Below are 12,425 nucleotides of genomic sequence, written 5' to 3'. Positions count from 1 at the left end.
CCCTGTTCCCTTGGAAGGGTTTGCTGGCCTGGGTCCCCCCCTCAGTGTCCCTCTCTTCCTCTGGCTGTCGGCGGCCGCCGACGTTCAGGCACCGACGTCGGTGCAGGTGTTGAGTGGTTTCGGTAATGCTGAGTGGCTCACGGTGTGAAAAGATGCAGCAGTTGGGGGTCACATCTATTAGGGGAGCCGTGAGTTAGCTCCACTCTCCGTCTCTGGGACTGGGTGCCATGTGGGGGGGGGGGGGGGGTCTTTCAAAAGACTTCCCAGGTAACTGGGCATTTCAAATTCAGGATAGCATGGAGGATAAAAATGATTTAAACCCTGACAAACTGGTAAATTTTGCCTTGATCTATGTTTTACTGCGAGTATAAAAAATGTAATGTCCATGCTATGTATGGTATGGTAGAGGAGCTGAGACTAAACTGTCATTAATCCCTCTTTGTGTGTGTGTGTGTGTGTGTGTGTGTTTGGGGATGTTAGAGTGGGGAGGGCTAGGGGTAGTGGTATTTGCATTCATGTTGCTGAATTTTCAGTTCTAACAATGCAGCAAAACAAAGCCTCACTGTTAGGCCCTGAGCTTCTCTCAGAGTACAAGCAGCCATGACACCACCAAGCACAGTCCCGTGATGGCTCTCCTAATGAAACGGCTACTGCTTCTGTCTCTCTCTCTTTCTCTCGCTCACACACACACACACACACACACACACACACACAAACAAATTCACACACACAGACACAGAGACGCACACATGCACACGCACATACACACAGATGCACACACATGCACAGACCATGTTCGGTTTCCACAGAAATGTGTTTTAGGTTATAAATATTCAACAGCAATGCCGAAACCCATGTGGGACACTGACAAATATGCATAGCTGTAAATACCAACCCCATAGCGTGCATGCACCACAGTAACGGTTCTAGTCAATTCTTCTTGACCCAGGTATTTCCATAAGGCTGGAAAGCTGGGCTGGCAAAAGCCACAGCATAAGCATTTTTCCTGGAGGCCGGCACGCGGAGGGAAGAGGTTAGCGAACGATCCCGCGTGTCTGCAGACAGAGCGGATCCCAGATAAGAGCTATACCTCCACCCGCTGCGTGGGCACTACACTTTCTCACACAGTCAGACGGCACCTGCGGAGCTTCTGTGTCGGAGATAGCGTCGGGCACTGGGCTACCTCTACTAGCTGACAGCTGCAGTAGGGCATGGGATTAATGTGAAATTACACAGAACACAGCAGTTTTCAGTAGGAATTTTCTTTCAACTATCCAAGTATGTGTGTGTGTGTGTGTATATATATTCCCATTCCATTCCTGAATTATTAGGCTAATGTTATTAGGCTATCAATAAGCAATAAATATTCTATTCAAATATGTCGGAAATTGGTTGCGAAGGCGAACTGAAATTGAGTATGCCATAACTCTAACATCAGATATTACAGATGTGATGGTAAAATGACCAAGACATTAAATTATGACAGAATAATTCTTTTTCGAACTTCCGTTCGCGCGCAGAGACGCGTCGATTTTAAGCCTATTTGCTACGCTCTTTTGTAAGTCGCTTTGGACAAAAGCGCCATCCAAACGTCTGAATGAGAATGTAAATGTAAGTGAACAGCGAAGCCATTCTGGGAGCGGAATACTGTAACACAGGCTACCTGGTCTCAAGTGGCACCCAACCTATTAAGTCAAGACTCTGGCACACTTCATCTTCAAACCCACCCATCCATTAGCCAGGCGCTCCGGGGAAAGAAGATAAGACACGCTCCCTATGCCAACCTCCGTGTGCGCGCGCGTGTGTGTGTGTGTGTGTGTGTCACACGGAGCATCTGCTAGCTCTGCACAGCCCAATGAACATGAATAAAACACTCTGCCCTTAAGCAAGGGTGGGTGCTGACATTGAACGTAGCCATTCATACTATAACACTGCTGAACCATGTCCTGTCTGGGTTTTAATTAAAGATCCGTGAGGACGGACAGATCGGCTCTGGAGACAGTGGCATCTCTCTGTCTGCGAGTTTATCTGTTTTTCTAACTTGCCTGTACAGTTGCCTCACCAATACAGTACACTGCTGATTTGATTAGAGCTTCTAAAAATGCCCGTCCGTCTTCTCGACCCATGTGTGTATATATATCATGTCAAATGTGCGGACTTGGTGTTTCATTTCTGACTGAGTCAGACGGTGTTTGAGGCGTACTTTACAGACAAATCTGCCTAAATCTGTCTTCTATCTATGATATTTAGTATCTCTGACATGATCAAATAGTTATGTAGATCAAAAGAGGATCCAAGAAGTACTCTACAGACTTGCATGTCTGTCTGTCGGTCTGCCTGCCTGTCTCTTGTATCTATGATATGTAATGTGTGTGTGATATGATACAGCAGCACAGATTGTCAGCGTTTCCGAGACGTGCTTTACAGACCTACCTATTTTTCTGCTGGTCTTTCATATCTATAATATTTAATAATATGAGTCTGATAGAAAAAATAGTGAAATAGTGATGTAGATAAACAATGCCTCTAATATGTGCCTTAGAGACCTACTTGTCTGTCTGTCTGTCTGCCTGCCTGGCTGCCTCTCAAATCGATGATATTTAATGAGTCCAATCAGATAAAATAGCGAAATGGTGATGTAGACGAACAATGCTTCTAATATGTACTTTAGAGACCTACCTGTCTGTCTGTCTGTCTGTCTGTCTGTCTGCCTGCCTGACTGCCTCTCAAATCGAAGATATTTGATGAGTCTGATCAGATAAAATAGTGAAATGGTGATGCAGATTGACAATATTTCAGAGATGTGTTTTACAGATCTACCTGTCTGTCATATGCATATTTAATGTGTGTCTAATATGACAAAATAGTGATGCGCACTGACAGTGTTTCTGAGATCCACCTCAAAGACCAAAGGACAAGTCAGACAGACAACTACTGCAAAAGTCAAACTTCTGGTGGGTCCATAGTTTAGGGTTGGACAAAAACGTCATCACATGGGGCTCTTTTACATGAGTGATACATATTTTCTGTTTACAAAGTAGTTTTAATTTTCAGTGTCAGCTGTTTTGTCCATAAAGCAGTTCATAATCTATGTCTTCAGTACAAAGCCACAGGTGCACTGATAAAAACAGCATTCTTCTCTCCACTGTGGAAGCTCACATTTTGAAAGTGGTCAGCTGCAGGTTAATTCTTTAAAAGTCACATCCGCTATCTTTTCGTAGAAACTTTCATCCGCTGTGATGATTTTCTGTGTAATCTAATTATCTGTTGTGCAGATATACTAGCTGTCTGCTCCTCTGGTCTGCTTTGCTGAACTCTCTCAGAAGAGAAAAAAACTTAATTCTGTTCGCTCATTCCTACTCTTCATCTGCATCAGGGAACAAGGGAGTGATCAGGTCTCCATTCTGTACGGACTCGCCCATCTCAAGGAAGGTTCCGGTTCACTTTCACATCACACGTGATCAAAAATATCACATTTCTGACGTAAATATTGTTTTACTTTGTGTTGTACTGTAAATGGTGAATATAGAAGAGTTTTGTTTCCGATTCGATGACGGATATGAGATGTAGTTGCCTTCTGGCAGTCTAAAAAGACACTCTGCATCACTGTAGAGAAAGTTAACAGCGAGTACTTGTTGTAATTCTGCGCAAAACTGTCGGCTACAAAAATAAAAAGTGAAAAGCTGGTATGAGATGCTTTCCAATCTACAGTGCCTTCAAAGCCGCAAGCCAGTTACTCGGAACCATCTGACGTCACCAATCAATCATTTCAAAGCCGCAGTTTATCTGAAATCATAGTCACCATCTGCAAAACAACCCCTCTGCAACCATTTGCTTTGTCCAAATAAACACTCTCACTGCTGGTTTCATTTTGAACACAGGCTTTGGTAAGTATCATAGAGAGTACTGCTCTGTACTGAAGTGTCAGGTATAGCTGAGAGGACTGTGTGTGTTTGTGTGAGACTGATTATGTGAGCTCAACTCTCCCTGTGTCAGCAGCACTGAGCTGTGAAGAGGCCCGATGCTCCTGCGTCACTAGGCATGGGCTGTCTCACTGTCTCACCATGGGCCAGAGAGAGAGAGAGAGAGAGAGAGAGAGAGAGAGAGAGAGAGAGAGAGAGAGAGAGAGGCACACAGCTGCAGAAATGCCTGCTCCACTGAACGTACCGCCTGCTGCTAGTGTCAAAGAACTCACTCACTCACTCTCTCTCTCTCTGAGTGTCTGTCTCCTCCAATTCTCCCTCTCTCTCTTTCTCTCTCTCTCATTCCCCCAGGCTCTTCCCCTCCCGCTCTCTCTTGCACTCGCGCGCGCGCTCTCTCTCTCTCTCGCGCTCTCTCTCTCTCTCTGTCTGTCTGTCTGTCTCTCTCTCTCTCTCTCTCTCTCTCTCTCTCTCTCTCTCTCTGTGTTAGAGTCTCTTCCTGTCTTCCTCCCCCCACTCTCATTTCTCTCTCTCAGTCTCTCTCCCCTCCTCCCTCTGACCCTGTGTCTCCCTGTTGCACACATGCATAAACACACACACACACACACACACACACAGAGGCGCACACACACACACAAACAGCAACAACCCCCACTCTCACCAGCTTCAGTGCACTCTGCACAGTATCCTCTGGCTGGCCTGACCCATATCTTGTTATAGCCTTAAATATGCTTAGCTCCGGTAAGTCCTGGAGACACTGCTGCCAATCTTAATCAGTCCCTGCCAGTAGCCTGAGAGTAGAAAAGCAAAACCTCAATCATTATTATTTAATGAAGTCTCACTCTCTTTCGCTGTCTAGGTCCGAGATTGCAACTTCCAGCCAAACATTCTCGTTCTCTTTCAGGCATAGTTAAACATTACACAGGTGTCTGGCCAACATCGTACGACATCTCAATCAGTAGGTCTGCTAGCTCAATGCTCTTTCGCTCTTGCTCTCTTTCAGTCTCTTTCTCCTTCTTTCTGTTACCTATTCCTTGTCGCTGTTAATGACTTGAACAGAAGAAGAAGAAAAAAAAAAAAAAACACCATTCAGTAACCATGAGCAAACATTCAAAACTGAAACTCTTGATGAGGCATTCAGTAACACTGGGTGTAATGATACAAGTTTCTCAAATTCACAGACACAAAGGACATGGACATTAACAAAGCCCTTGACCCACTCAAAACAGGACGACATAGTTCACTTCTGAAGAAAAAAAAAAAAAAACACCCCTCAGGACACACATTCATCTCAGCTCCGCACACATCACTGGCTACCTCTGGCCTTACCTGTGCTTCATATCCCAGAGGTATGGATTCCTCCTCCTCTTCTTGTATTTCCCCTTGTGTCCTACTGGTCCAGGAACAGTTGGAGTCCTCTGGATGATTAAAAGTAGCTTCCAACTGGGGCAAGAGTTCATCACCCAAAAGATCGGGCGCTTCAAGATCCCCAAAATCGCCAGTCTGGTGTTCCTCCATCAGAGCCTCCTCCAGAGCTGGATATCCATTGCTAGTAATGTTGGAGTTGGTAACCTGGTGTCCAGTCATCTCGCAGCTCCTCTGCTGCTCTGCAGGGAAGTGGCCCTCTGAACCTGGGAAGGAGTTCAGTGGATCTGAGAACATCTCGGAAGAACTATAAGCATCTTGTCCTGCTTTCAAGTGCTGAAGGGAGCGAAAAGGACACTCCTCTGTCTGACTGACTGGGATCTGGCCTTGAGACCCCCGCTGTTGTTGCTGTTGCCTCATTACAGAAGCTGATGAATACGGGCAATCTGATCTTGAGAGGTCAGGTCCAGATGGCAGAATGGAGGAAGTGGTGGTTGTCATGGGGCCCAAGGCCGAAGAGAGCGGTCGAGTCGCATCGAGAACCGACGTAGGCTGATTGGAGAAGGAGTATTGAGAGGAAGGGTAGGATGAGGCGAGGCTTGCAGAGCAAGAGGACATTACATGGGGCACAGGGGAGGACTGTATGGAGAAGCCCAATCCACTGTCCTCTGAACCAGAGACAGGGAACCTCTGAACTTCCTGGGACAACTGGAACCCGCTGTGCTGCTGGGATGCCGAAGACATCATCTGGTTTGAGGCCCCGAGATACGATTTTGACTGAGTCTGACCACCATGGACAACTCCATGATGGTAAGATCTCCCTTCCACCCCGAGGGAGCTGTGGTGACCTTGCTGTGGCTGGTTTTGAGGCATGTTGCCCTGGTAGTAGAAATTGTGGTGATCCTGGTAGGTCTCGCCGTGCTGGTGTAAACCCCGAGGGTTCACCTGCTGGTGAGAAAGGCGTTGCTGGTTTGTGAGTGGGTGCTGTCCCTGTTGATGTTGGTGATGATACTGCTGAAGATGGCGTTGCTGATGATGCTGTTGTTGTTGTTGTTGTTGTTGTTTGTGTTGGTGCTGGAGCTGCTGGTGGTATGTATTCCCATTCTGGTCATGGTTGCCCCACATAGCATTGGTGCTGGGAAACAGTCCATTGGACTGGGGTGTTTGGTTCATAGGTGATCCCTGAAACTGGGCCTGCTGAGCCATGAACGCATCCCCTCCAGCTCCACTTTCTGGACCTGAGCAGGACTGCACAATAGGATTCTGAGTCTTTATACCATCGAAATGCCCCATCTGTTGTCCATAGGCCATTGCATGCTGGTTGGCAGAGGTAGAGGTCCTGGGTGCCATACCAGGATGCTTCCCTCCACCCATGGTGTCAGCTGGAAGGGACCCAAATCCAGAGCCAATACTGAGCTCATCCTCCAAAGATACCTGTCCAGGTGTGAAGCCATCATCTGCCAGGCTGTCCAGACCTCCCACAAACAGGTTAGGATCGTCAAAGAAGTCCATGCTGGAATCTGTCAGATGTGGATTTTCCCCACGTGTGGAATCCCCTTTACCCTACAGTCCCTCGTAAGAGGGCTGTCGGATTTAAGTCTGCGCTCAAGAGTGTCAGAGTGTGTAGAACTGCAATATGTCCATCACCAATGGGAGCTGAGGAGAGAGTAACAAACAAACAAAAAAAAAATATATATATATATATATACACTTTAGACAGAACCAATATGAGAGGTATTTTAATGAAATGTCCCTCAATGTTTGCAGTGAGAGAAACTGATGTGTTACTGGAATGTTCGACTGCAATCAACATGTCAGGAAGTTATCTAAATTGAAAGGAGCTAATTGCATAAACCAACGTGCAAAACACACTTGTCTTTTTTTATAACAAAGCTGAAAACATTTACTGCAAAACCTCAGCACTACGAATTAAATAAAGTGCCAAAACAACGAGCTGAAGAATACAGTGCGTTTGGTCTACACCCATATTAAACAGGATTTAGCCACTAAAAGAGGAGCTTTGAGTAGGAGGGGAAAAAAAGAAAGTAAAAAAAAATCTCAAACACATTAGAGGGGTGAGAGCAGCGGAAGTGCCCAGGGCAGTTTTTGGCACCGCATGCATAACCCTGGTACGCAGGTACCAGAGCAGGTCCGGATACTGAGGTACACGCACTGACAGACAAAAAACAGGCAGCCCTACATCCCTTTTAAAAGGGCTTCTCAGGCAAACAGACATACAAGTCTGAGAGAGTGAGATAAAGAGGGAGAGAGAAGAAAAGAGAGAGAGAGAGAGAGAGAGAGAGAGAGAAAAGAAATAGAGAGGGAGACAGGGAGAGAGAGAGAGAGAGAGAGAGAGAGAGAGAGAGAGAGAGAGAGAGAGATGCTGTCTGGCAGTGTCTGCATGGGAGGAGAAGCCAGCTGAGTCCATTTCAGCAGACAGTCCCCCTGACCACAGACAAACACAGTCTGACAGAAGACGAAGTCAGACATGACCTGCTGATTCCACACACACAGACAGACAGAGACAGAGACAGAGAGAGAGAGAGAGAGAGAAACTTAACTTTTTTTAAGGTATGGTCCAGTCTTGTGTCTGCCTACAGTCCAAGCAGCAATGATTACTAAACATGACTTGCACAGACTCTTCCAGTCAGTGGTTCCACCACTAGAGAGGCAGAATTGTGTGGTGTGTGCATTTGGGAAGATGACAAGCTTATCTAACTCTCATCTGATTCAACTCAAGGACTGTATGAAAATACTCATAGAACTTTGTGAAGCTACATAAAAAATGCACACAGCAACCACTGTGCTTTATAGAAACACATCTGCAAAGAGAAAAACACACATATTAAACATAAATCTTCCAAAAACTGTTTCAACTGAATAAAAAAGGGTGAATGTATGACTGCCATGAAATCTCATATGTCAGGATATTTATTTAAAAAAAAAAAAAAAACAGAAAAAAAAAACACAACAGCATGGTCTGCATCTTCTTTCTGCCAATTTTTTCATTCCATTCAAACATTCCTTGGCTCCTGTCTGTCTGCGTTGGACTGCTATGTTACAGTGAGTGTACCTGTCTTGAACCAGGAAGCTCTCATAAACAAATGCTATAAACCACACTTCATTCCTGGCGGATGTCTCACCAAACAAGATCTTAAGTTCCAAACTAACCAGATTCCTTTTCCAACGCACCGGGCAGCAGTGTGTTATGGCCTAAATTTGAGCTGGCTCATTTGGAATTAATGACAGTTCCAAACATTTAGGCCTTGACTGATGTTTCTCAGAGTTGCTGATGCAACAAATGCTTGCACAAGATAGGAGAGGGGGGGAAAAAAAAAACAAAAAAACTCCCTGGGTATGGGCTTATGACAAACAAGTCCACACTATTCAAATCCAGAAAACAGGTTCAGTGTACCCCTTTGGCAGTAACCAACAGTTTGCACGCCTTCATAGAACTTTACCTAAGCTTTTCACTTTTGGCAAGTGAATCACAAGCCTACAGGTCAGTTAACTTTTTACCACCGGCAGCCCTTCTTTGGCAATACCAGGGGGGGGATCCACCACAACAAGTCGGTCACATCACTGGAGCTTGACCATAATCCATACTTAGTAACAAGACGTAGTAAGCACCTTCCAGATATTCATAAATTTACAAAATCCACCTTGCCGACCCAGAGATTTACAGAGAAAACATAACCTGTATGATTACTCACTACGATGTTCTTATAAACTGAAACAGAAAATGTGAATGACTGCGGATTTTCCCAGCCAGCACGGAGCTTCATGCTAAACAAGTTTGTGAGATTGCGTGTGTGTAGGTACACACGTGAGTGGAAAAGCGGTGTCTAAAAACAAACAAACAAACAAACAAACCCAAACTTTATTTCAGGTCACTTTGTCAAAGTGTCTCTGGTCCCTCACATAAACTCAGAGTAAAGTCAGAACTGGCCTAGCGTAACTGTGAAGGGTTGTTTGTCACTGTGCTGAGTCGATTACCACACTAGGAGGCAAAGTTCCGGTATGAAACTAGTCTGAGAGAGGGACCATTCATCTGTGTAAGGCACTGACTCATCTTGAGCCTAGTGTTTCTACACGCAGGACTGTGATCACCTCAAGAGCAGGTCCAGAGTTATCAGCAATGGTTCAAATCGCAACATTACGGTCAAAGTCATTATACACTGGATATCAGTTGGTTAAAATACCAAACACTTCAGCAAGACACTTAACCAAAAAAAAAAAAAAATCACACCTTAAGATTGCTGAACAGAGGCTGACCTTATGCTTGGGCAAAGAGATGACATTTCTACACAGTTCCAGGACATGCAGTGTTGTCATCAGTACAGATGATGAGATATTGCATTAAAATCAAGGCTACTGAAGTTGTATGGCACTGTACTTACTGACTCATCAAATCCCACCCCAGAAAACAATCCCGGTATATGCATTTTCAAGCACATCCGACTGAAAACTGACACAAAAATGAAAGACTTTCCTTTTTCCATTGTTGTTGGGGTTTTTTTATGCCAAGTTCAATGATGATAGAGTTAAAGATGCCACGTTGCAGTTCACCATAATAATGTGGTTCACAAAAAATCGTGAGAAGAATAAGAAGGAGGAAACTAACCATATGCCATGTGGCATGTAAATCTACTACGTACAAACTCCATTTATAAAAGCCCTAAAACATTCAAGTTAGCAATCATTTATTTCACATAGCAGACATTATCACACAAACCTTTGCAACAGATTTAACTACGTATTTCTAAGCACATTTCAACAATGATGAGGCCACCTTAGAAACTGAAGTTCTCCCACGCAAACGCAGAACAATAATTTAAACACTTTAAATGAGATGGTCAGGACGGCTGTATACGTTTGGCTACACTGTATTTCCTGACTCGCCTAATATGATTACTGTAATCAAATACGTTACATTGTATAACTCTAATTGAAAGTGATTTATTAATCTCCACACAGTCCATCGCATCTCTCAAAAGACTAACGTGGAACATAACATTAAAGGTCCAAGAAAAGAAAGAGGCGATGACATTTAAACGATTATGGCTTGGACTGGGTCAAGCTGTCATCCTCTACAAGTACCTTAACTCTTTTTACAGGTTGCATTGTCGATATTAGATTACTTCATTCTGTGAATATTAAATTACTGACAGCAATAGTTCTACCTGGAAACAAAGCAACATTCCGGAAAGTCATCGTAAATTTTATCATTTGTTTTAGTTTTTAAAATTGTGCACTTCCTGCTAACGTTTACCTTGGCAGGCTCCATGCTTCTTTGTTTATCGTTAGCCTGGTAGTGTGCATCTTTGCTTAGAGTGGCATATCTATATCACCACACACTTGCTCCAAACCCTTCCTCACACAAATTACAAGGCGTTGACTATTTAACCCGATGGCTTATCTCGACAAACTGGACGGTGGTAACTAAAAAGTCCCTCGAATCTTCAGACTGCAGCAGTCTACACAAACTCGCAGTGCGATAGCAAATTTAGCCATTTTGGCTACCTTATTGGGGTCAAAGTGACCAAGTGCTAGCGAGCCACAGGTTCTGCTACAGGAGGCTATCTAAACTTTGGGACAGAGTCGCTGCTTTTTATTTTGCATATTCTCTTAAAGTTTTTTTTGTTTTTTTTTTTTAATAAACTTTAGGGAAAAAAATAGGGGGTGTATATCAGTGGCTGAGACAATAAAGACATGTTAAGCAGCAACAGATAGTGGTGGCATTTTCTTTTACTAGAAGTCATTTTGAATAAGTACTCATCGCGCCCTAATTTAACTTACCAAACTGTTATGCCGACTTAATTGCAATGTTGAAAGCAAGCAGAAAGACTGGACAGAATAGACTCGACCTAGATGGCTGAAAATATCTGTCTGGTACAACTTACAAGGGTCGAGGCTTATGTGCCTCGACCTCCGGCAGGTAATCCTTGCAGAACGCAAAGGAAACCAACGATTAACTCCAAAAAACTGCTTTGCAATGTGGCCCCTGACCGCAGCATCCTGAGACTGAATCATCTTTGAGAAGTTCCTCACAATGACACCAGATTTCATCTCGTTAGTATACTCATCATAATAATCATCATCATAAGCATCATCTAGTTCACACTGGGCTGGAGCTAAATTTCGTGCTGATTAAAATGAAAGAGTATTGGTTAAACTTGTTAGAAAGTGCATAGGTAGTTAAATGTGTTTTGTAGAAAGGCCTAGCGTGATGGACCACCGATATCGCCCATTTCAGACAGAGAATCACACACGTGTCTCCCCATTGCCACCTGTCTCTCCCCTCGGCACAGTTCGTGGCAAGGCAACGATGGTGTCGTGACAGCGAGCGTGTACCGCGAAGCGAACCAGAGGCGGGGGATGCGGTTCCATTTCACATATACTCACACGAAGACTAGCGTAATTTTCCAAGAACATAACTGAATTTTAAATTCAGGTGCTGTCATAAAGACTACCCATTGACTTTCTTCACTTACAGCACCGGCTGTTGAGGTCTTGTAATTTCAAATTAAGGACTTCACGATCGCTGTTGATTCAGGACTGTTCTTGAATTTTTAAAGTAATGTTACTCCTTGAAACAAGTGTCAGCACCTCACGATAAAATGACGGAAAAGTTGTCCCTGTCATGTGTAGTTCAATGCAATCAATCGGTTTGATTTCGCAGCCGACTTTCCAACGAGGGATTCCCTTCGGCCAGCTGAACGTCACGGTCTCTCTCTCTCTCTCATCAGACTGACAGCCACCTGAGTTTACGCACTGTTTTTTATGGCTTAATATAATTATTCAATCAATTGAAGGAAATATTTTTACTTACCAAACTGAAGCAAATCCCTCAATCACACGACAATAATTTACAGGGGAATAAAACAGCGAAGTTTGGCGTAGTTGTATCGCTGCTGGCGACCTCAGCGGTTCCACCGCTGCTGACGTGCTGATGATAACACATTATTTGCATATCAGTTACTCGCTCTCTGATTGGACGGCTGACACTTCTTTCGTTTTGAGCATTTTGGGTAAAAGTTTGGACGCCCCGTGTACATTACAGATATAGTTTGGAACCTTTACGTAGGTTACAAACAAAAGTTTCCACGTTCATTTAAAAAGTGAAAATTAAAGAGTTAT

General features: G+C 44.1%; 1 protein-coding gene across 1 annotated transcript in view; it reads right to left on the bottom strand.

Annotated features, from left to right (window-relative positions):
- The window catches only part of chd9 (chromodomain helicase DNA binding protein 9), a 75,232-nt gene extending 63,027 nt beyond the window's left edge, over positions 1-12,205 (bottom strand). Inside the window, exons 1-2 of the mRNA XM_030765859.1 lie at positions 12,118-12,205; positions 5,250-6,941 (exon numbers count right to left, since the gene is read on the bottom strand). Of these exons, the coding sequence (XP_030621719.1) occupies positions 5,250-6,797 (1,548 nt within the window). The 5' untranslated portion in view covers positions 6,798-6,941; positions 12,118-12,205. The remainder of the gene's footprint in view (positions 1-5,249; positions 6,942-12,117) is intronic.
- Between the last annotated feature and the right edge of the window lie 220 nt (positions 12,206-12,425).

The sequence above is a fragment of the Chanos chanos genome, chromosome 2 (assembly GCF_902362185.1).
Source record: "Chanos chanos chromosome 2, fChaCha1.1, whole genome shotgun sequence".
Classification (NCBI taxonomy): Eukaryota; Metazoa; Chordata; class Actinopteri; order Gonorynchiformes; family Chanidae; genus Chanos; species Chanos chanos.
Note: the sequence above shows the minus strand (reverse complement) of the source record. Positions and strands in the feature narration are given on the sequence as shown.